General features: G+C 44.7%; 1 protein-coding gene across 11 annotated transcripts in view; it reads left to right on the top strand.

Moving 5' to 3' along the window:
- Positions 1-26,319, top strand: part of LOC112217704 (syntaxin-binding protein 5-like) — a 140,648-nt gene that overhangs the window by 81,679 nt on the left and 32,650 nt on the right. For all 11 annotated transcript variants that reach the window (XM_024378175.2, XM_024378176.2, XM_042300858.1 and 8 more), the window contains 2 exons: positions 13,622-13,685; positions 14,896-14,979. In XM_024378175.2, the coding sequence (XP_024233943.1) occupies positions 13,622-13,685; positions 14,896-14,979 (148 nt within the window). The remainder of the gene's footprint in view (positions 1-13,621; positions 13,686-14,895; positions 14,980-26,319) is intronic.

Here is a 26,319-nt window from a genome sequence, read left to right on the forward strand (position 1 = left end):
TCTATTTTTGGTTTGGTCAGGGTGTGATTTGGGTGGGCATTCTATGTTACGGTTTCTATGTTTTCTAATTCTTTGTGTTTGGCCCGGTATGGTTCTCAATCAGGGACAGCTGTCTATCGTTGTCTCTGATTGGGAATCATACGTAGGTAGCTTTTTTCCCTCCTTCTGTGTGGGATCTTGTTCTTTGTTTGTGTGCAGTTAGTTTGCACAAGGAAGCTGTTTAGTCATTGTTTTCTTTATTGTTTTGTTTTGTCTAAAGTTTAACTTCAGTAATAAATATTATGTGGAACTCAAGGAACGCTGTGCCTTGGTCTCATCCTCCCGACGACAGCCGTTACAAGATATTGGTTACTAACAATGATAGAAAAGTCCCTAGTGGGCTAAGCCGATATGACAGCTTGGTAGACAAAAGGAAATGGGTGGGACTGAGAGAGCGGGAAAGACAAATTGGATTCATTACACACAGTCTATAATTATATTCATTGAAATGCCAATCCTTTGCACATGAACGGCCGCTCTTTCGAGAATAATTGCAATGTATATATATTTACGCCCATATGTCGTTGTTGTCTTCTCTGTTGGAATCCTTGATTGTCCTGTAGGGTTAATCAGAGTCTCTGGTTAACTTTCCTAGAAGTCACAATGTCTTTCGTGGTTGTAGGTGGTTAGACTGTATGCTTCAGAGTACCACTCAGACATGTTCTCATATGATAGATGCTTCGGCGGTTGACAGTATTCTCGTTCTAGACTTACATCATTTCTAGCTGCTGACTAGTAAAATCAAATCAAATCAAATCAAATTTTATTTGTCACATACACATGGTTAGCAGATGTTAATGCGAGTGTAGCGAAATGCTTGTGCTTCTAGTTCCGACAATGCAGTAATAACGAGCAAGTAATCTAACTAACAATTCCAAAAAAAAAACTACTGTCATACACAGTGTAAGGGGATAAAGAATATGTACATAAGGATATATGAATGAGTGATGGTACAGAGCAGCATAGGCAAGATACAGTAGATGATATCGAGTACAGTATATACATATGAGATAAGTATGTAAACCAAGTGGCATAGTTAAAGTGGCTAGTGATACATGTATTACATAAGGATGCAGTCGATGATATAGAGTACAGTATCAACGTATGCATATGAGATGAACAATGTAGGGTAAGTAACATTATATAAGGTAGCATTGTTTAAAGTGGCTAGTGATATATTTACATCATTTCCCATCGATTCCCATGATTAAAGTGGCTGGAGTAGAGTCAGTGTCATTGACAGTGTGTTGGCAGTAGCCACTCAATGTTAGTGGTGGCTGTTTAACAGTCTGATGGCCTTGAGATAGAAGCTGTTTTTCAGTCTCTCGGTCCTAGCTTTGATGCACCTGTACTGACCTCGCCTTCTGGATGGCAGCGGGGTGAACAGGCAGTGGCTCGGGTGGTTGATGTCCTTGATGATCTTTATGGCCTTCCTGTAGCATCGGGTGGTGTAGGTGTCCTGGAGTGCAGGTAGTTTGCCCCCGGTGATGCGTTGTGCAGACCTCACTACCCTCTGGAGAGCCTTACGGTTGAGGGCGGTGCAGTTGCCATACCAGGCGGTGATACAGCCCGCCAGGATGCTCTCGATTGTGCATCTGTAGAAGTTTGTGAGTGCTTTTGGTGACAAGCCGAATTTCTTCAGCCTCCTGAGGTTGAAGAGGCGCTGCTGCGCCTTCCTCACGATGCTGTCTGTGTGAGTGGACCAATTCAGTTTGTCTGTGATGTGTATGCCGAGGAACTTAAAACTTGCTACCCTCTCCACTACTGTTCCATCGATGTGGATGGGGGTGTTCCCTCTGCTGTTTCCTGAAGTCCACAATCATCTCCTTAGTTTTGTTGACGTTGAGTGTGAGGTTATTTTCCTGACACCACACTCCGAGGGCCCTCACCTCCTCCCTGTAGGCCGTCTCGTCGTTGTTGGTAATCAAGCCTACCACTGTTGTGTCGTCCGCAAACTTGATGATTGAGTTGGAGGCGTGCATGGCCACGCAGTCGTGGGTGAACAGGGAGTACAGGAGAGGGCTCAGAACGCACCCTTGTGGGGCCCCAGTGTTGAGGATCAGCGGGGAGGAGATGTTGTTGCCTACCCTCACCACCTGGGGGCGGCCCGTCAGGAAGTCCAGTACCCAGTTGCACAGGGCGGGGTCGAGACCCAGGGTCTCGAGCTTGATGACGAGCTTGGAGGGTACTATGGTGTTGAATGCCGAGCTGTAGTCGATGAACAGCATTCTCACATAGGTATTCCTCTTGTCCAGATGGGTTAGGGCAGTGTGCAGTGTGGTTGAGATTGCATCGTCTGTGGACCTATTTGGGCGGTAAGCAAATTGGAGTGGGTCAAGGGTGTCAGGTAGGGTGGAGGTGATATGGTCCTTGACTAGTCTCTCAAAGCACTTCATGATGACGGATGTGAGTGCTACGGGGCGGTAGTCGTTTAGCTCAGTTACCTTAGCTTTCTTGGGAATAGGAACAATGGTGGCCCTCTTGAAGCATGTGGGAACAGCAGACTGGTATAGGGATTGATTGAATATGTCCGTAAACACACCGGCCAGCTGGTCTGCGCATGCTCTGAGGGCGCGGCTGGGGATGCCGTCTGGGCCTGCAGCCTTGCGAGGGTTAACACGTTTAAATGTCTTACTCACTTCGGCTGCAGTGAAGGAGAGACCGCATGTTTCCGTTGCAGGCCGTGTCAGTGGCACTGTATTGTCCTCAAAGCGGGCAAAAAGTTATTTAGTCTGCCTGGGAGCAAGACATCCTGGTCCGTGACTGGGCTGGGTTTCTTCCTGTAGTCCGTGATTGACTGTAGACCCTGCCACATACCTCTTGTGTCTGAGCCGTTGAATTGAGATTCTACTTTGTCTCTGTACTGGCGCTTAGCTTGTTTGATAGCCTTGCGGAGGGAATAGCTGCACTGTTTGTATTCAGCCATGTTACCAGACACCTTGCCCTGATTAAAAGCAGTGGTTCGTGCCTTCAGTTTCACACGAATGCTGCCATCAATCCACGGTTTCTGGTTAGGGAATGTTTTAATCGTTGCTATGGGAACGACATCTTCAACGCACGTTCTAATGAACTCGCACACCGTATCAGCGTATTCGTCAATGTTGTTGTCTGACGCAATACGAAACATCTCCCAGTCCACGTGATGGAAGCAGTCTTGGAGTGTGGAGTCAGCTTGGTCGGACCAGCGTTGGACAGACCTCAGCGTGGGAGCTTCTTGTTTTAGTTTCTGTCTGTAGGCAGGGATCAACAAAATGGAGTCGTGGTCAGCTTTTCCGAAAGGGGGCGGGGCAGGGCCTTATATGCCTCGCGGAAGTTAGAGTAACAATGATCCAGGGTCTTTCCACCCCTGGTTGCGCAATCGATATGCTGATAAAATTTAGGGAGTCTTGTTTTCAGATTAGCCTTGTTAAAATCCCCAGCTACAATGAATAAATCGTTTCCAGTTTGCAGAGAGTTAAATAAAGTTCGTTCAGAGCCATCGATGTGTCTGCTTGGGGGGGGATATATACGGCTGTGATTATAATCGAAGAGAATTCTCTTGGTAGATAATGCGGTCTACATTTGATTGTGAGGAATTCTAAATCAGGTGAACAGAAGGATTTGAGTTCCTGTATGTTTCTTTCATCACACCATGTCACGTTGGCCATAAGACATACGCCCCCGCCCCTCTTCTTACCAGAAAGATGTTTGTTTCTGTCCGCGCGATGCGTGGAGAAACCCGCTGGCTGCACCGCTACGGATTGCGTCTCTCCAGTTAGCCAGTAATAAAACATCTAAAATTTGCTCTTATTCTATAGGGATCGATAGTCTCAGAGTTTAATCATTTCCAGCCGTGTAGCCAATGCTACACGTGGTATAGTTTTTTCCTTTGGTAGAGTTGTAGTTTAAACCACTTCACACACCAGCATCACGCGGCATGTTTTGGTCTGGTGTGAATTTCTTCAGGAGTGAGTATTATCCTCTGTCGAAGAAGGGCGGTTCTATGAAGCCTAATGTGATGTCTGGGCTCACAGGGGTGTGGCCACTGACTAGTTAATCTTTATATGAAAATCCATACTCTCATTTAGAAGGTTAATATCACATTACATCTTTTCACAAATCGTTTAATGTTTAATCACATACGTTTCACAATATTTAGATGTAAACCTGACAGCTGGGAAATGTACACTTTAAGAGATACCGTTATATGTGTTTCCTGTCCTTCATGAGATCACCAAATGAAACACTTGTCATAACTGTCCCTTTAGTATCCACGGACCATTCCTACATTCTCGAAAGTAGAAATATTTTTTAATTCTCCCATTATGGGGATTTAGGAGTTTGGTCAAGTCTAGTCCTTTGGTCTCTCTCTGTGCTCTCTGCCAGGAATTAATAAAACCTGGCAGGAGATAATAAAACCTGGGTTGGAAGAGGGGGGGATCACGATCTACACCCAGAAAGGGCCACTTGATGACAGTATACACTGGAGTTGTGTCCTACTATCATACTAGGCATAGTAAAGAAGAGCGTGGAGTACAACAGCACAGCTTGAGGGATGCCACAGAATTCTATGGCACGTTATTTAAAAGAAGAACCACTGTATACGTTTCCCCCTAGCTTCAAGAGGTTTTAAACCAGTTATCACCCTCCCTGTAGTCGTAGAACTACCCGTCCCGGATCCGGTATATTTGTCATCAGTAACGCTGAGTAGCATAGCGCAACAGTCAACAAATATTACTAGAAAATATTCATATTCATGAAATCACATGTGAAATATAGCGAAACACAGCTTAGCCTTTTGTTAATCACCCTGTCATCTCAGAATTTGAAATTATGCTTTACAGCAAAAGCAATACAAGCGTTTGTGTAAGTTTATCGATAGCCTAGCATAGCATTATGTACACTTAGCATCAGGAAGCTTGGTCACGAAAATCAGAAAAGCAATCAAATTAACCATTTACCTTTGATGATCTTCAGATGTTTTCACTCACGAGACTCCCAGTTAGACAGCAAATGTTCCTTTTGTTCCATAAAGATATTTTTTATATCCAAATACCTCCGTTAGTTTTATGCCCAGGAATCCACTGGAAATAGCGGTCACGACAACGCAGACAAATATTCCAAATTATATCCATAATGTCAACAGAAACATGGCAAACATTTTTTATAATCAATCCTCAAGGTGTTTTTCAAGTATCTATTCGATAATATATCAACCGGGACAGTTGGCTTTTCACTAGGATCGGGAGGAACAATGGCCGCCTCTCTCTTTTGAGCAAAAATCACTCTGAGAGCCCCCACCTGACCACTTATGTAATGTGGTCGTTCACGCTCATTCTTCAAAATAAAGGCCTGAAACTATGTCTAAAGGCTGTAGACACCTTAGGGAAGCCACAGAAAAAGGAATCTGGTTGAGATCCCTTTCAAAGGTCTATAGGGATGCATAGGAACACAGAGCTTTCAAAATAAGAGTCACTTCCTGATTGGATTTTTCTCAGGCTTTCGCCTGCAATATCAGTTCTGTTATATTCACAGACAATATTTTTACAGTTTTGGAAACTTTAGAGTGTTTTCTATCCTAAGCTGTCAATTATATGCATATTCTAGCATCTGGTCCTGAGAAATAGGCCGTTTACTTTGGGAACGTTATTTTCCAAAAAATACAAATAGTGCCCCCTAGCTTCAAGAGACCAGTCATCACCCTCCCTGTAGTCATCACATAAAGTTACACTGTGTGTGTTTGACTCACTTCTGTGTACTGAGCCACTTTACCAGGAACTGCTGACCACACACACACACCCTCTATGACACACAGTTCATGTGAACACCAGAGGGTGTCCTCTCTCTCCCTCCCGGCCCTTCCCCCTCTTTATTCTTGTATGTTGCCTCTTGCTGCCCCTGCCTGTCTGTATGTGTGGGTGTCTGTGTGTGTGTTTGTGTGTTCCCTCCCACCTAGTCTCAGCCCTCACTGGGTCCTAACTGGGCCTAGAGATCAGGCCCTACTGTACCATCCAAACCTCCAGGCCTGTCAGGTGTGATGCTCATGGATAGACCCAGCACTGTAACTTTGGCCGTGGGGAGTAATCTATCACCCAGTCCTCCAGGAGACCCAGAGCAGTAGCAGAGCTGACCCACCAGTCCTCACACTCCACTCCACCACAGGGGTTGGCTGCAGATTGATTGGCTGAAAATTACAGTCTGAAGGAAAGAATGAAAGCCTTGAGATGAATGTCACCCTCTGTGATGAATGGGACCCTCTCTGTTGAATGTCACCCTCTCTGATGAGTTACCCTCTCTGGGGAATGTCACCCTCTCTGATGAAATTCACCCGGTCTGATGAGTCACCCTCCCTGATGAATGTCACCCTCTCTGATGAGTCAACCTGTCTGATGAGTCACCCTCTCTGATGAATGTCACCCTGTCTGATGAAAGTCACTTTCTGTGATGAGTCACCCTACCTGATGAGTCAATCTCTCTGATGAATGTCACTCTGTCTGAGGAATGTCACCCTGTCTGTTTAAAGTCACCCTGTCTGATGAGTCACCCTCTCTGATGATTGTCACCCTGTCTGATGAAAGTCACCTTCTGTGATGAGTCACCCTCTCTGATCAATGTCACCCTACCTGATGAGTCAATCTCTCTGATGAATGTCAGCCTGTCTGATGAGTCATCCTCTCTGATGAATGTCACTCTGTCTGATTAATGTCACCCTGTCTGTTTAAAGTCACCCTCTCTGATGAGTCACACACTCTGATGAATGTCACCCTCTCTGATGAGTCACAATCTCTGACGAATGTCACCCTCTCTGATGAGTCACACTGTCTGATGAAAGTCACCTTCTCTGACGAGTCACCCTCTCTGATGAATGTCACCCTCTCTGATGAAAGTCACCTCTGACGAGTCACCTTTTCTGATGAATGTCACCCTCTCTGATGAGTCACCCTCTCTGATGAATGTCAACCTGTCTGATCAGTCACAATCTCTGACGAATGTCACCCTCTCTGATGAATGTCACCATCTCTGATAAATGTCACACTGTCTTATGAGTCACCCTGTTTGTTGAATGTCACACTCTTTGATGAGTCACCCTGTCTGATGAATGTCACCCTCTCTGATGAATGTCACCCTGTCTGAAGAAAGTCACCCACTTTGAGGATTCACCCTCTCTAATAAATGTCACCCTATCTGATGAAAGTCACCCTCTCTGATGAATGTCACCATCTCTGATAAATGTCACACTGTCTGATGAGTCACCCTGTTTGATGAATGTGGCCCTCTTTGATAGGTCAAACTCTCTGATATGTTCGCCAAAAGAGAGATCAGGGTCCAGAGTAATGCCGAGGTCCTTCTCAGTTTTATTTGAGACGACTGTACAACCATCAAGATTAACCTGTTGAGTGTAGGGGGCAGTATTTTTATGTTTGGATGAAAAACTTACCCAAATGAAACTGCCTATTTCTCAGGCCCAGAATCTAGAATATGCATAGAATTGTTAGATTAGGATAGAAAACACTCTAAAATTTCCCAAACTATTATTTTTTTGTTGTTGTTGAGTATAACAGAACTGATATTGCAGGCAAAAACCTGAGGAAAGTCCAACAAGGAAGTGCCTAAGATAAACAAATCTCGCTGTTCCATTACATGCCTTCCCTCCATTTAAAGGGACATAAACCAGATTCATTTCTCTATGGCTTCCAGATGGTGTGAACAGTCATTAGACATGGATTCAGGCTTTTATTCTGAAAAATGAGCGAGAACGATCACATCGCGTCAGTGGATGGGTTTTGCATCTGCAACAGCTTGGAGTAGACGTTTTCTCTCTCTCTCCTATTGAAAAAGTTACGGTTCGGTTTAAATATTATTTATTATTTATTGTAAAAACAACCTGAGGATTGATTATAAAAAATGTTTCTACGAACTTTACGGATACTATTTGGAATTTTCATCTGCTCCGTCGTGACCGCTCGAGCCTGTGGATTTCTGAACAAACCCGCCAACCAAATGGAGGTATTTTGGATATAAAAATAATCTTTATGGAACAAAAGGAACATTTACTGTGTAACTGGGAGTCTTGTGAGTGCAAACACCCGAAGATCATCCAGGGTAAGTGATTCATTTTATTGCTTTTCTGACTTTCTAGGGTATTGCGCAACGTCAAATTGAGTTCCTCAGTTAGGTGGTTAACTGAATTTTGTCCTCTGACAATCCTTGGATAGGCAGAGGGAGTCTGGAAATGCATCAAGGAATCGTTGGGTTGTCTGAGAATTTATAGCATGACTTTTGATTCTCCTTGGTTGGGGTCTGAGCAGATTATTTATTGTGATTGCAAACGTAATAAAATGGTGGTCCGATATTCCAGGATTATGAGGAAAAACATTAAGATCCACAACATTTATTCCATGGGACAAAACTAGGTCCAGAGTATGACTGTGGCAGTGAGTAGGTCCAGAGACATGTTGGACAAAGCCCACTGAGTCGATGATGTCTCCGAAAGCCTTTTGGAGTGGGTCTGTGGACTTTTCCATGTGAATATTAAAGTCACATCAAAATTAGAATATTATCTGCTATGACTACAAGGTCCGATAGGAATTCAGGGAACTCAGCGAGGAACGCTGTATATGGCTCTGGAGGCCTGTAAACAGTAGCTATGAAAAGTGATTGAGTAGGCTGCACAGATTTCATGACTAGAAGCTCAAAAGACCAAATTGAAATTTGTTATCGTAAATGTTAGCAACACCTCCACCTTTGCGGGATGCACGGGAGATATGGTCACTAGTGTAACGAGGAGGTGAGGCCTCATTTAACACAGAGACAATTACTCGATGCCAACACATCTTTCTAGCTGATTTACACGCTGAATCTATGTTGCGCTTGGTGACCTCTGACGGTTCATCCTAACATCGTTGGTGCCGACGTGGATAACAATATCTCTATACTCTCTACACTCGGCAATTTTAGCTTTAGCCAGCACCATCTTCAGATTAGCCTTAAGGTCGGTAGCCCTGCCCCCTGGTAAACAGTGTATGATCTCTGGATGATTCGTTTTAAGTCTAATACTGCAGGTAATGGAGTCGCCAATGACTAGGGTTTTCAATTTGTCAGAGCTAATGGTGGGAAGCTTCAGCGTCTCAGACCCCGTAACGGGAGCCCCCCAGGGGTGGGTGCTCAGTCCCCTCCTGTACTCCCTGTTCACCCACGACTGCATGGCACAACTCCAACCATCATTACGTTTTCAGACACCACACCAGTGGTATGCCTGATCACCGACGACGACGAGACAGCCTAAAGGGAGGAGGTCAGAGACCTGGCCGGGTGGTGCCAGAATAACAACCTATCCATCAACGTAACCAAGACTAAGGAGATGATTGTGGACTACAAGAAAAGGAGTACCTAGTACGCCCCTATTCTCATCGACGGGGCTGTAGTGGAGCAGGTTAAGAGCTTCACGTTCCTTGGTGTCCACATCACCAACAAACTAGAATGGTCCAAACACACCAAGACAGTCGTGAAGAGGGCACGACAAAGCCTATTCCCCCTCAGGAAACGAAAAAGATTTGGCATGGGTCCTGAGATCCTCAAAAGGTTCTACAGCTGCAAAATCGAGAGCATTCTGACTGGTTGTATCACTGCCTGGTACGGCAATTGCTCCGCCTCCGACCGCAAGGCACTACAGAGGGTAGTGCATATGGCCCAGTACATCACTGGTGCTAAGCTGCCTGCCATCCAGGACCTCTAACTAGGCGGTGTCAGAGGAAGGCCCTAAAAATTGTCAAAGACCCCAGCCACCCCAGTCATAGACTGTTCACCTTTACTACCGCATGGCAAGCTGTACCGAAGTGCCAAGTCTAGGACAAAAAGGCTTCTCAACAATTTTTACTCCCAAGCCATAAGACTCTTGAACAGGTAATCAAATGGCTACCGGACTATTTGCATTGTGTGCTCCCCTCAACCCCTCTTTTACACTGCTGCTACTCTCTGTTTACCATATATGGACAGTCACTTTAACTATACATTCATGTACATATGTACATACTACCTCAATTGGCCCGACCAACCAGTGCTCCCGCACGTTGGCTAATCGGGCCATCTGCATTGTGTCCCGCAACCCACCACCCCCCAACCCCTCTTTTACGATACTGCTACTCTCTGTCTATCATATATGCATAGTCACTTTAACTCTACACTTGTTGTATTCGGCCCACATGACAAATAAACTTAGATTTGATTTGATTTGATGAAAGTCACCCTCTCTGATGAATGTCACCTTGTCTGGTGAATGTCACCCTCTCTGATGAGTCACACTATGATGATTGTCACCCTGTCTGGTGAATGTCACCCTCTCTGATGAGTCACACTATGATGAATGTCACCCTCTCTGATGATAGTCACCCTGTCTCATGAAAGTCACCCTGTCTAATGAATGTCACCCTGTGTGATGAAAGTCACCCTGTCTAATGAATGTCACCCTGTGTGATGAAAGTCACCCTGTCTGATGAAAGTCACCCTGTCTGATGAAAGTCACCCTGTGTGATGAAGTTACCCTGTCTGATGAAAGTCACCCTGTGTGATGAAAGTCACTCTGTCTGATGAAAGTCACCCTGTGTGATGAAAGTCACCCTGTCTGATGAAAGCCACTCTGTCTCATGAAAGTCACCCTGTCTAATGAATGTCACCCTGTGTGATGAAAGTCACCCTGTCTGATGAAAGCCACTCTGTCTGATGAAAGTCACCCTGTCTGATGAAAGTCACCCTGTGTGATGAAAGTCACCCTGTCTGATGAAAGTCACCCTGTGTGATGAAAGTCACTCTGTCTGATGAAAGTCACCCTGTGTGATGAAAGTCACCCTGTCTGATGAAAGTCACCCTGTCTGATGAAAGTCACTCTGTCTGATGAAAGTCACCCTGTGTGATGAAAGTCACCCTGTCTGATGAAAGCCACCCTGTCTGATGAAAGTCACTCTGTCTGATGAAAGTCACCCTGTGTGATGAAAGTCACCCTGTCTGATGAATGTCACCCTGTGTGATGAAAGTCACTCTGTCTGATGAATGTCACCCTGTGTGATGAAAGTCACTCTGTCTGATGAATGTCACCCTGTGTGATGAAAGTCACCCTGTCTGATGAAAGTCACCCTGTCTGATGAAAGTCACCCTGTGTGATGAAAGTCACCCTGTGTGATGAAAGTCACCCTGTGTGATGAAAGTCACCTTGTCTGATGAAAGTCACCCTGTCTGATGAAAGTCACCCTGTCTGATGAAAGTCACCCTGTGTGATGATAGTCACCCTGTGTGATGAAAGTCACCTTGTCTGATGAAAGTCACCCTGTCTGATGAAAGTCACCCTGTCTGATGAAAGTCACCCTGTCTGATGAAAGTCACCCTGTCTGATGAAAGTCACCCTGTCTGATGAAAGTCACCCTGTCTGATGAAAGTCTCCCTGTGTGATGAAAGTCACCCTGTGTGATGAAAGTCACCCCCCAAGATTCTGCTTTCCTCTTCCATCCCTATTTCTTTCTGTCCCTTCCCCCTCAATGTCACCATCTTTCTCTTACTCCTCTCTTTTTTGCACATTTTGATACCTGTGCTTCCATTATCCCACCTCACCCCATACACATAAACAGGTAGTCCTGTTGGCATGTTCCTGGCTAAGGCCCCATACTAAGGGTTGTTCATGCCATGTTGCCATAGGGGACATTTTCTGTGTGACTGTGTTTCCGCTATTTCAGTATTGGATGCTTGTGTTCCCTGCAGATGCACCAGCTGTTCTTGTGTGTGTGTGTGTGTGTGTGTTTGTGTGTACTCTGGAGAGGAAGTCATTCTCACTGAATGGGGGATTAATAGAGAGCACGTACACACACACACACACACACACACACACACACACACACACACACACACACACACACACACACACACACACACACACACACACACACACACACACACACACACACACACACAGACAGACAGACAAATGCACACACACACAATGTGTATGTATGTATGTATGTATGTATGTATGTATGTATGTATGTATGTATGTATGTATGTATGTATGTATGTATGTATGTATGTATGTATGTATGTATGTATGTATGTATGTATGTATGTGTGTGTGTGTGTGTGTGTGTGTGTGTGTGTGTGTGTGTGTGTGTGTGTGTGTGTGTGTGTGTGTGTGTGTGTGTGTGTCTTTCTCATGGCTTATACAGGGTGTGTGTGTTTGCGTGTGTATGTTGATACTATACATTTGTGATACACACCACAGGACATGGTTGATGGTCTTTGATGGTGTTTGTGTGATATCCGCTATGGGACATTGAGTTTGATGGCATATAGATAGATGGTAGGTGTTCTATTGCATGTGTGATGCATTCAATATGACATTCACATATATGGGCAGGTGTTATCCATTATGAGACAAGTCTGTGTGTGGAATTCAGGCCTCTGCACCTTAGATAGATTACTTTCATTCACACACACTTGCATAGGTGTGTGTATGTGTGTGTGTGCTTGCCTCTATGTGGTTGCTGCATATTTTCAGGAGGCTGTCTGCACTCTGCACATCCTGGCTCTGTTTCCATGGTGATCCATTCTCCAAATCCTATGTGTGTGTGTGCATGCGTGCACATGTGCGTGTGTGTGTGTGCAGCAGAGAATGGGTTGGTTTGTAAAGTAACAGTGTGACAGTGGCGAGGGGGATTAGATAAATAAACAGCTCCAGCTGCAGTAACACTGAGTTAATAACACTATCTGGTTAACACCGATAAATATAGACCCCGGCAACCATGGGCAACATCCCAATTCTCCATAGCCTCCTCCTCTCCTCTCCTCTCCTCTCCCTCTCCTCTCCTCTCCTCTCCTCTCCTCTCCTCTCCTCTCCTCTCCTCTCCTCTCCTCTCCTCTCCTCTCCTCTCCTCTCCTCTCCTCTCCTCTCCTCTCCTCTCCTCTCCTCTCCTCTCCTCTCCTCTCCTCTCCTCTCCTCTACTTATCGCCTTTCCTTCATGACCCGAGTCATCCCCATCCCCATCCTCATCCTCTATGTTAGCCATGATGGCAGTCTTTGGCATAGGGAGAGGAGAGAGACACGGAGGAAGAGAGGAGGACTGAGATGGAGATACAGAGATACACACACACACACACACGCACGCACACGCATGCATACATACACACACACATACACACACACTACAGTACACACTCTCACAGGGGACTGACAGCCATCCATCTCTCCCTTCAGTAAGCTCCTGTCTTTGAAAGAGGACTCTCAGGGCTTCAGCAGTTAGCCCTTCCCATGCTCTGTTTCAAATTGACTTTGTTCCTTTAGCTGCTCTAAGCTCAAAATTTATCTTCTCTCTCACTATACGCCTGAGCTATCTATATCATGTGTGGGAACTCTAAACACATCTGTTGTATGTGACATCCCTTTGTTGAGGCTGAGGGGAGTGTCCCTTTGTTGAGGCTGAGAGGAGTGTCCCTTTGATGAGGTTGAGGGGAGTGTCAACTTGATTAGGCTGAGGGGATTGTCCATTTGATTAGGCTCACCTTTATTTTCTCTCCCTCTCTCTCTCTCTCTCTCTCTCTCTCTCTCTCTCTCTCTCTCTCTCAGATCCTCCAAGGCCCACCCAGGTCCTGTGGTCCACATAAGTGACAACCCCATGGATGAGGGAAAGGTATGGAGTGGCTCTCTGCCCAAAAGTGGTGTACATTACACGTGTGTATCTTTCCTTCTTGTTGTTGAAGAGTGTGGCATGCCACTAATCCTTCTCTAAAGACCTCACACATCGCTTGATTGTTCAGGTCTGACACTTGACCTTCATCCTGCCATCTGTCCCTGCCTCCCTACCTCCCTGCCCCTCTCTCTGGATGTAGGTTTAGCCTTTATGAAACATTCAAGCTGGCTGAATCATTATTTCTCTTTTATTTGAATACACAGATAATCGCTTTTGAAATATGAATGACTTGTCACAGCCACGGCTGTTCAGACGTTTATCTATCATTTATTTATGTTTCAGGACTCGGGGTGCGAGAGGAGCTGAGTTCCAAAGAACAACAGAAAAATATAGACGGAAAATAATTCCTTATCATTTGAATTTCAATGAAGGCATTCTCGCACAGAGAGGTTTAAAGGTTCAATGCTGCCGTTTAAAAAAAAACTCAATATCAAATCATTTCTGGGTAACAATTAAGTACCTTACTGTGATTGTTTTTCAATTAAAATGGTCAAAAATAAACAAAAATAACTTCTTAAGCAAAGAGCCATTTCTCAAGCAATAATTTTGCTAGGACTGTCTGGGAGTGGTCTGAGTGGAGAGGGTAAACCTGAAAATTAGCTGTTTGTAGGTTTGTAACTCTCTTTCTTATTGGTATATTAACTGATTTACCGCTTGGTGATGTCACCAGGCAGGGTAAAACTCCATCCCATCAAAATAGGCTGAATTTTATGGAATTTTTTAACAACTCTTAAGCTCAAAGGGAATTATCATCATGTTAACAATTTCACAGTATTATTCCAAACTCATAGTGTGGAAATACATATAAAACATAGAAAATTCATGTTTTTGACTGCACTGGGCCTTAATTAAAATAAATAGTCCATTGTTTGGGGTATTTTGAAAATATCAACTTTAGGGGGCATGGTTTGGTTAACAATAGCCATGAAAAAATGTAACAAAATGCACTTTTATTTACTTGTTGTTATTAACAGTTTAGAACCAAGGTCAAGAGTTGATCAAATAAGCTGTGATTCCTGTTTGTCTTCTATTTCATCCCACCATCCAACCGCAGAGTGCCGTGGGAACGTTGAGCGTATTATTCCTTCTTTGATATGTCTGTCCTCACAGGTCCAAATCTCACTGACTGTCTGTCAATTTTCCCTTCCAGCTCATCATTGGATATGAGGCTGGAATTGTGGTCTTGTGGGATCTGAAATCTAAGAAAGCAGACTACCGCTACACTTACGACGAGGTAGGCACCATCTCCCACAATGCCTTTCAGTACCTCTCTTCCTGTGATCTGGGTAATGCATGAAAATACAAAAAGAGAAATCAAATATTCATGAACTGCTTGATATAAATAGAATAGTGTGTGTGTACTGTATGTGTGTACTGTGTGTGTGTACTGTGTGTGTGTACTGTGTGTGTACTGTGTGTATACTATGTGTGTACTGTGTGTGTATACTGTGCCTGTACTGTGTGTATACTGTGTGTGTACTTTGTGTGTACTGTGTGTATTCTGTGTGTATACTGTGTGTGTACTGTGTGTGTACTGTGTGTGTGTATGTGTGTGTGCACTGTGTTTTCCATATGCATTGTTTGCCTTTGAGGGATGACATTAAAAGGGGTTTAGAGTCTCTGAAGGACTAGACATGTAGACCAGGACTGTTTGGTGTTCGTTCTGTGTGTACCCATACTGAGTTACTGTAAGGTTCTGTATTTATTTTCTTAGTCAACCTTTTGTTCTGTTTCGTTGTGTTCTTGAACGTAGCCCTGTTTCTTTGTGTTCTTGAACATAGCCCTGTCTTTAATTTTTGTTCATTGATTTCACCTGTGTTAGTTACTCACCTGGTCTCATCAGCTCCTTATTTAGTCCAGTTCATTCTGTTTGTGCCTTTGTGAAGTATTGTTCATTTCGACTCTACTAAGCCTTTTCCAAGCTCGTTTGTGAGAACCAGTTATAGCCTTCAGTCCTAGTTTTGATTCACCTGCCTGTTTGCCTACCTTTGTATGACCATTGCCTGCCTGTGACCACAATTCCTGCCTTCTGCGATGGCAAATTAAACACCTGCCCCTCTCTGTTTTCTGAATCTACACCTTTTTTTCCTTGAGTATTCAGTACAGAGTACCTCACGTAATAACGGAATGGATTCAGCGGCGCTACAGTGGCGCCTAACCCAGCAAGAGGAGCATATGGAGGAAATCTGCCATCTTTTCCGCCAGCCTATCCCTACTCCTCCGATGCCAGGTATCGTAACCCATAGCCCTTCATTCATATCCATGCCTGGAAAATATGACGTTTCACCTGGGAAATGTCAGGGATTTCTGATGCAATGCAGCGATTACATTGAGCACAACCCCACAAACTTTGCCACAGACAAAGCCCTGGATTGGGCCACCGCCATATGGACTGCCAACAGCACAGAACTCGGATCCGAGACCCAATTCCACACCCTTTTCAAAGAGGTATTCGATCACTCTCCTTCCGGTCATCCTATAGGAGACCTCCTCATAGAACTTTAACAAGGACGCACTTCAGCTGCCGACTATGCCCTCGAGTTCTGCACCATGGCTGCAGGGAGTGGATGGAATGAGGCTGCTTTACTTACCATCTACCGGAGAGGGCTCAACAGGGAACTTCAGGCAGAGCTGGCCTGTAGAGGTGACCTTCAGGATTTAAATCAACACCGTCGTATGTCCATCTCCATCGACCACCTCATCGCCGACCGCCGAAGAACTCTGCCACCCAGGAACACGAAACCTTCTCTTTCCATGATTTCGTCATCCTGTACGAGTCTTCCAGAGCCCATGCAGTTGGGCCATGCTCCTCTCCCGTGTATCGAATATCAAAGGCGGATCCCAGAAGGGCTCTAGAAGGCTTGATAGATTCGGGAGCAGCAGGTCATTTTATCCATCACCAGCTAGTACAAGAGCTTGACATTGATCTAATACCTGTCAACCCTCCCTTAAGGATTAACACCCTGGATGGGCAGCCATTGGGCACAGGCTTCATTATGCACCTGACACAGAGCGTAACGCTCCAGATTGGAGTCTTCCACACAGAAACCATTCAACTCATGGAACTCTCATCCCCCAAACAGCCACTCATCCTCGGACATCCCTGGCTTTGTCGTCACAACCCTGCCATCATGTGGCGACAAGGTGAACTATTGTCCTGGTCTTCTACCTGCTTCACCAGTTGTCTCAGCCTACCCTGCAGTGCCACCACCATTGGACTCTGCCTCTGCCATCTGAATACACCCAGTACAGCAATGTCTTCAGCAAAATCAAGGCATCCTCTCTGCCACAACATCGCCCAGGAGACTGTGCTATTGACTTACTCCCTGGAGTGTCCCCACAGAAGGGTCGTGTTTTCCCCCTATCTATCCTGGAAAAGGAGGCAATGGAGAACTACATTGATTACACTCAAACGGTTTAATTTGTCCTTCTTCCCCAGCTGCGTCCAGCTTCTTTGTTGGAAAGAAGTACAGTGGTCTCCGTCCATGTGTTGATTACCGTTCCCTGAATGACGTCACGGTCAAGAACCGTTTCCCCATTCCTCTAATCCCAGCGACCCTTGAACAAGAGGGCCAAGCCAACATCTATACAAAACTTGACCTGCGAAGTACATATAACCTTGTCCGTATAGGTGAAGGCGACAAATGGAAGGCGACGAATGGAAGATGGTCTTTATCACCACACGAGAGCACTACCAATACCTGGTCAGGCCCTACGGCCCTATTAACACCCCCGTTGTCTTCCGATCCTTTGTGAACAAGGTTTTCCAGGATAGGATCAACCCCTTTCTCATTGTCTATATTGATGACATCCTGATTTACTCTCACTTCCTTAAGGACAAAATGTTCTTCAATGGCTCCTTGACCATAACCTTTATGTGAAGACTGAAAAGAGCACCTTCCATGTTTCGTACTGACATCTGGAGGGGTCAGCATGGATGAGAACAGTCACCACCGTCAGTAAATGGCCCAAACCCACCCCCGTTAAGGAACTCCAACGTTTCATTGGGTTCTCCAATTACTATCGCCGGTTCATTCGGAACTTCAGTTCTACTGCCGCTCCCCTCACTGCCCTTACCAGCCAAAAGACCCGGACCCTTCAATAGACTGATACCGCCCTGACTGCTTTCAACAACTTGAAACGCCTCTTCACCTCAGCTCCTGTCCTTCACCAACCTGATCCGACCCTTCCTTTCACCCCGGAGGTGGATGCCTTAAGTAGGAGCCATACTCTCTCAGCGGGTGGGAACACCTCCAAAATCACATCCCTGTGCTGCCTTCTCCAGGAAATGATCCTCCGCTGAGAGGAATGTACGGTGTGTGGAACAGAGAACTCCTCGCGATCAAGCTGGTCCTCGGAGTGGCGCCACTGGTTGGAGGGTGCACAACATCCCTTTCTCGTTCTAACAGATCATTGTAATTTGGAATATATCAGAGGGGCCAAGAGGTTAAACTCCAGACAAGCCCGCTGGGCTCTTCACATGCTTCCATTTTCAAAACGTAAAAGCTGATGCTCTCTCCTGCCAGTTTGACCTTCTGACCAGTAACTCAGATCCTACACCCATTCTTCCATAAGGCAAGAAGAAGGGACTGGTACAGTGGGAGGTTCACTCTGCCATACAAGAAGCCCTAACCTCTGACCCGGCTCCTCCTGAGACAGCAGCTGGGAGGAGTTACGTACCAGCAGCTATTAGACCCCAACTGATGCAATTGTTTCACACGTACTTGGGTTCTGAACATCCAGACATTACACAAACCACCAAACTTCTAGCCCGTAAGTTCTGGCCGTCCTCAATGGCATCTGACGTAAGGGATTACTTACACTCCTGTCCAGTCTGTGCCCAAACCAAAAGCCCTCGTCATCTCCCTTCCGGTAAGCTTCAACATTTGCCAATCCCTCAGACCCTGGTCCCACGTAGCTGTTGACTTCATCACAGACCTTCCTGAATCCTCTAACGCCACCATCCTTAACATAGTAGACCGTTTTTCAAAAATGTGTCGTCTGGTTCCTCTTCCTCATTTACCTAACGCCATGGAATTGGCTGAGTGTATGTTCCAGCAGGTGTTCCATCTGTATGGGATTCCGGAGGACATCGTCTCTGCCTGTGACCACGAATCCTGCCTTCTGCGACGGCAAAATAAACACCCGCCACTCTCTGCGCGTGAATCTACACCTTTTTTCTCCCCATTCATTACAGTTACAATAGTTTGGAACCCAATCCTACAGCGTGTAGTCTCTCAGAACCACGGATGTCCTGCTGTCTTGCCTGTGGACCTCAATTTCTTGAGCATCGGCCATTTGTGTTTCCTTTTTTTCCAAGCCAACATCCGTTTCTAACAAAAAATGCTAATAGAAAAACACAAACATCACATAATGACTTGTTATCCCCAGCCTCATAATACCCAGTTAAGAAGGAGTCAGAAACCCTGGTGCCAAACAGATCGAGTAGCTTTAAAAAGACACACACCGAGTCAGGCTTAGAGTAATGAGTTTATGTTAACACCCGTGCTACCGTTCACCTCATTTACAATGTGACAACACAAGGACAACATGGCCCTGTGGTGACTCTCCCTGATGAATAGGATGCTCCCTCTTTATTGTGCATTCTCTCTCTCTCCCCTGGGTGAGATGATATCTCTCTCTCTCTCTCCTCCTCCCTGGTCCAAAGGCTTATGTAGTAGTGAATCTCCTTGGCAGCTATGTTCTCTCCTCTCAACCCTGTAACACCTCCCCAGAGACCTACTTCTCTACACCGCTGCTGCTTCAGTACTCTGGAGCTCATGAACACTGGGGAAAACAGCATTGTATTCACATCACTGCCATGCTCTGGCATTACAGCTCATGTTCTGCTGTCATCACCTGTCACTAATTACTGATTCAGGGTCAGATCTATGATCGTCAGTCTAAACCTGGCTATTAAGAGCTGAATCAGTTTTGAAGGGCATATAGCCCATATAGCCCTGTTTGTTCAGGTTTGTATCACTGATTCTGGATCAGCAATAGATGTCCCAGTCTTAACTTTAGCGGTGAAGAACTAAACATAAAAGCTGGCCTCTAACCAGTTTCAAAGGATGTAGAATAGCATTCGATTCTGTAGAATAGACTACGGGGAGATTTAATTATGATAACTCTGGATTCCTAGATGGGGCTCTGGCCAACACATTAAGTAATGGATTAAAATGCTAAGTATATACTTATACCAGGATAGATGTGCAGGCTTTTCTGATGGCGCTGCAAGTTTCTGAAAGACGGGCTGGATGTATATACAGGATCATGGTACTGTATCAGTGGTTTTGCTGTGTAGACTGGGCGTGATGACAAAGGAAGTTTTGCCATCGTTATGGCTGGCAGAAGGGCAGGGTCTGGAGTTCCTCGGACTTCAAAATCTTTAAGTTGTGTGAGGAAACAGTATTTTGGGGAAAATGTTTGTAATTGCAGGAAACTATCTCTGTAACTGTCAGGGGAATGGCCAGCGGTCACCTGGCGCTTAGAGCGTAGTGTATAGAGTGAATGGGAATAGAGCATAGGACATAGGGAATGGGGTATAGGACATAGGGAATAGGGTATACAGCATATGGAATAGGGTATAGGACATAGGAAATAGGGTATACAGCATATGGAATAGGGTATAGGACGTAGGGAATAGGGTTTAAGGCACAGTGGATAGGGTATAGGACATAGAGAATAGTGTATACACCATAGGGTATAGGACATAGGGAATAGGGTACAAGACATAGAGAAAAGGGTATAGGGGACAGGGAATAGGGTTTAGGGAAGAGAGAATAGGGTATAGGGTATATGACATGGGGAATAGGGTATATGATATAGGGAATAGAGTATAGGACATAGAGAACAAGGTATATGACATAGGGGACAGGGTGTAGGACATAGAGAATAGATTATAGGACATTGAGAATAGAGTATAGGACATAGGGAATAGGGTATAGGACATCGAGCATAGGGAATAGGGTATAGGACATTGAGAATGGGGTATAGGACAGAGAATATAGTACAGGACATAGGGAATAGGGTATAGGACATTGAGAATAGGGTATAGGACATAGGGAATAGAGGTGGAGGACACTGGCTGTAGCCTTGTCCTCAAGTTTCTCTAGTCGTGTTAGAACATCTTAGACACCCTCACTAATTACAGGAAACACTGTATTTTTGTCACACCTAACCACAGTATGTATGTATTCCAACCCTCACAAACAGTTGACAGCATTCCTTCCTCCATTCCTCCAGAATTTTTCCTGTTCATGGCTCAGTGCTATCTCTGCAGGTGCAGTCACTGTGAGCACCAGAGAGAAGATGGAGAAGAAGAGAGCATCAGTCACCTCAGCCCTGCGTTGTCTGACTAAATGCCTCATCCTTCTCCTACTGATGAATAGCCTGCCTACATTGGAGCCTGTTTCAGATTTTTATATCTCTCTCTTTTCTCTCTCACTCTCCATCTTTCCTGCTCCTTCTTTCATTTTGTCATTCTCTCCCTCTTAACCCCCCCCCCTCTCAGTTCACCACTTCCCTCCCACCCTCCGTCCCTCTCTAGCTGAATAAATACAAGTAGGTGTGAGGGGAGAAACACACACCTCCACACACCTTCGCACACACACCTTCGCACACACACCACACACACACACACACACACACACACACACACACACACACACACACACACACACACACACGAAAGGCTGTTATAGCAGTGGGATTGGAATAATCATGGCAGCGATAGAGATCATCATTCCATTTTGTGTAAATAAGCAAACTCTCACCTCAGTACCCTATGTATGTGTGTATGTGCACAGAAAACCAAAACACTATCTCATACTCGAGCCAATGTGGTGACTTTCCAGATAGTGTTTATATTGGCTCAAATCTTAACCTATGCTGAACAAAACTATAAAAGCAACATGAAACAATTTCAACGATTTTACTGAGTTACAGTTCATAAAAGGAAATCAGTCGATTGAAATAAATTCATTACGACATAATCTATGGATTTCACATGACTGGGAATACAGATATGCATCTGTTGGTCACAGATACCTTTAAAAAAAAGGTAGGGGCGTGGATCAGAACACCTGTCAGTATCTGGTGTGACCACCATTTGCCTCTTTCGCATACAGTAGAGTTGATCAGGCTGTTGATTGTGGCTTGTGGAATGTTGTGCCAATTCTCTTTAATGGCTGTGCAAAGTCGCTGGATATTGGCGGGAACTGGAGGCAGCTTATGCTCGCTAACAGGGATATAAACAAATTTGTTCACTTTTTGTGAGTATGGAACATTTCTGGGATAGTTATTTTATTTCAGCTCATGAAACATGGGACCGACACTTTACATGTTGCTTTATATTTTTGTTCAGTATATATGCAATTCACATTGCACCTATTGAATAGAATACACTGAGACAAATAAAAAGTATGAACTATTTCTAGTAGCCAGATACCATTCATTCATTCAGCAATTCGTTGTGCTAATGGGACACTTGGCAGATGTGGTATTATCTCCATTAGCAATAGGAATGGCCATGTATATTAGTTCTAGCTCTATCCCGGGGATGGGCAACATTGATGGGGGTGGGGGCCACAAAAAATCTGAAATCATTGTGAGGGGCCGCAGTTGCTCGCGGGTCTGCTTACCCACATCCATACCCACACATTCAGTTAGAGCTGGCCCCAGCCTTTTGGGGGCCCTAAGTGAAATGTTGTTGGGGGACCCCCCCACTGTGCGTGTAAAACATTATTGACAGAGGAGAGAAACATTTTAAGTTTTAAAGCACATTTTCTGTAACTCTACTCCATTTGCCATAGGGCAGAGAGAAATGTTTTCAGTTTTGAATATATTATCTGAGTGAGAGTTACTAACAAAATCAATGGGTCGAGAAAAGCGAGATTGCAAAGTGGACAGTGTCCTTCACCTGGCACTGTGAGAGGAGTGTTTGACACACATTTGAGGTCTGGACAGGTCCTGTCACTGTTGGAACATGGCTGGGTCTCCCTAAAGCATAGTAGCACTAAGATCATCTTCATTTCACTGAATCTATATGGACGAAGGATGATGTTAGTGATACGAAGCCCAGGTCTTCCTCTCAGTACTCTAGAGCTGGAGTCTCACAGAGACAGGTACTCAAAACCAATGTACACTAACACAATACAACCTCCACTACAGATCATCTAACACACACTATTATAGGACAACCCCATCACAGATCCTCTAACACATACTCTTATAGGACAACCCTCATCACAGATCCTCTAACACATACTATTATAGGACAACCCCCATCACAGATCATCTAACACACACTATTATAGGACAACCCCCATCACAGATCATCTAACACACACTATTATAGGACAACCCCCATCACAGATCATCTAACACACACTATTATAGGACAACCCCCATCACAGATCATCTAACACACTATTATAGGACAACCCCCATCACAGATCATCTAACACACACTATTATAGGACAACCCCCATCACAGATCATCTAACACACACTAGCATAGTGTGTGTTAGATGGCATCGATGTTGCTGGAAAAAAGTGCAGACGTTTTATTTGCCCTCAACCGATTGTGTTTTTTTGTTTGTTTATTTGCGTTGATTTTAACTTATTTTTTAACTTATTTGGTACATAATGTTGCCGCTACTGTCTCTTATGACCAAAAATAACTTCTGGATATCAGGACTGCGATTAATCACCACTGACTGGCAGAATCCTTTTTTCCTTTAACGAGACCGACGGAGGAGAAAAAGGGTCCGGAGGGCAGACTGCCTTCTGAGAATTCGTAGGCGATCTAATAAACCCTCACTTCCTTCCATTCTGCTAGCAAACATGCAATCTTTGGACAATAAAATAGATGACCTAAAATAGATAAAATAGATGAAACTACCAACGGGACATTCAAAACTGTAATATCTTATTCTTCACGGAGACATGGCTGAATGACGACACTATCAACATACAGCTGGCTAGTTTACGCTGCACCGGCAGCATAGAACAGAGGCGTCTGGTGAGACAAAGTAGCGGCGCATTATGTATTTTTGTAAATAACAGCTGGTGCACGATATCTAAGGAAGTCTTCGAGCTATTGCTCTCCTGAGGTAGAGTATCTCATGATAAACTGGAGACCACACTACCTACCTAGAGAGTTTTCATCTGTATTTTTCATAGCTGTTTACATACAGCGGCTTGCAAAAGTATTTACCCCCCTTGGCAATTTTCCTATTTTGTTGCCTTACAACCTGGAATTCAAATGGATTCCTGGGGGGTTTGTATCATTTGATTTACACAACATGCCTACCACTTTGAAAATGCAAAAAACATTTTGGGGGTGAAACAAACAAGAAATAAGACAAAAATCAGAACTTGAGCGTGCATAACTATTCACCCCCCCCGAAAGTCAATACTTTGTAGAGCCACATTTTGCAGCAATTACAGCTGCAAGTCTCTTGGGGTACGTCTCTATAAGCTTGGCACATCTAGCCTCGAGGATTGTTGCCCATTCTTCGAGGCGAAACTGCTCCAGCTCCTTCAAGTTGGATGGGTTCCGCTGGTGTCCAGCAATCTTTAAGTCATACCACAGATTCTCAATTGGATTTAAGTCTGGGCTTTGACTAGGCCATTCCAAGACAATTAAATGTTTCCCCTTAAACCACTCAAGTGTTGCTTTAGCAGTATGCTTTGGGTCATTGTCGTGCTGGAAGGTGTGCCTCCTTCCCAGTCTCAAATCTCTGGAAGACTGAAACAGGTTTCCCTCAAGAATTTCCCTGTATTTAGCGCCATCCATCATTCCTTCCATTCTGACCAGTTTCCCAGTCCCTGCCAATGAAAAACATCCCCACTGCATGGTGCTGCCACCACCACGCTTCACTGTGGGGATGATGTTCTCGGGGTGATGGGAAGTGTTGGGTTTGTGCCAGACATAGTGTTTTCCTTGATGGACAAAAAGCACAATTTTAGTCTCATCTGACCAGAGTACCTTCTTCCTTATGTTTGGGGGAGTCTCCCACATGCCTTTTGGAAAACACCAAACATGTTTGCTTATTCTTTTTCTGGCCACTCTTCCTTAAAGCCCAGCACTGTGAAGTGTATGGCTTAAAATGGTCCTATGCACAGATACTCCAATCTCCACTGTGGAGCTTTGCAGCTCCTTCAGGGTTATCTTTGGTCTCTTTGTTGCCTCTCTGATGAATGCCCTCCTTGCCTGGTCTGTGAGTTTTGGGGGGCGGCCCTCTCTTGGCAGGTTTGTTGTGGTGCCATATTCTTTCAATTTTTTAATAATGGATTTAATGGTGCTCCGTGGGATGTTCAAAGTTTCTGATATTTTTTATAACCCAACCCTGATCTGTACTTCTCCACAACGTTGTTCCTGACCTGTTTAGAGAGCTCCTTGGTCTTCATAGTGCCGCTTGCTTGGTGATGTTGCAGACTCTAGGGCCTTTCAGAACAGGTGTATATATACTGAGATCATGTGACAGATCATCTGACACTTAGATTGCACATACTGTAGGTATACTGTATTTAACTAATTATGTGACTTCTGAAGATAATTGGTTGCACCAGATCTTATTTAGGGGTGTCATAGCAAAGAGGGCGAATACATATGAACACACCACTTTTCCATTACATTTTTATTTAATTTTTTAAATTTTTTAAACAAGTTATTTTTTTCATTTCACTTCACCAATTTGGACTATTTTGTGTATGTCCATTACATGAAATCCAAATAAAAATATATTTAAATTACAGGTTGTACTGCAATAAAATAGGAAAAACACCAAGGGGGTGAATACTTTTGCAAAGCACTGTACCACCACAGTTAGAGGCTGACACCAAAACAGCATTGAATGAGCTGTATTCCGCCACAAGAAAACAAGAAAATGCTCATCCAGAGGCGGCGCTCCTAGTGGCCGGGGACTTTAATACAGGGAATCTTAAATCAGTTTTACCTCATTTCTATCAGAAATGTGCAACTGGAGGAAAAAAACTCTGGACCACCTTTACTCTACACACAAAGCTCTCCATTTGGCAAATCTGACCCCAATTCTATCCTCCTGATTCCTGCTTACAAGCAAAAATTAGAGGAGGAAGCACCAGTGACTAGACCAATAAAAAAAAGTGGTCAGCTACAGGACTGTTTTCCTAACACAGACTGGAATATGTTCCAGGATTCCTCCGATGACGTTGAGAAGTACACCACATCAATCATTGGCTTCATCAATAAGTGCATCGATGACGTCGTCCCCACATTGACCGTACGTACCTTCCCCAACCAGAAGCCATGGATTACAGGCAACATTCTCACTGAACTAAAGGCTAGGGCTGCTGATTTCAAGGAGTGGGACTCTAACCCGGAAGCGAATAAGAAATTTCGCTATGCCCTCCGACGAACCATCAAACAGGCAAAGCATCAATACAGGACCAAGATCGAATCGTACTACACCAGCTCTGATGCTCGTCGAATGTGGCAGGAATGGCCCAGTACATCACTGTGGCCAAGCTCCCTGTCATCCAGGACCTCTATACCAGGCGGTGTCAGAGGAAGGCCCTAAAAATTGTC

Source organism: Oncorhynchus tshawytscha, linkage group LG18 (genome assembly GCF_018296145.1).
Source record: "Oncorhynchus tshawytscha isolate Ot180627B linkage group LG18, Otsh_v2.0, whole genome shotgun sequence".
Taxonomy (NCBI): Eukaryota; Metazoa; Chordata; class Actinopteri; order Salmoniformes; family Salmonidae; genus Oncorhynchus; species Oncorhynchus tshawytscha.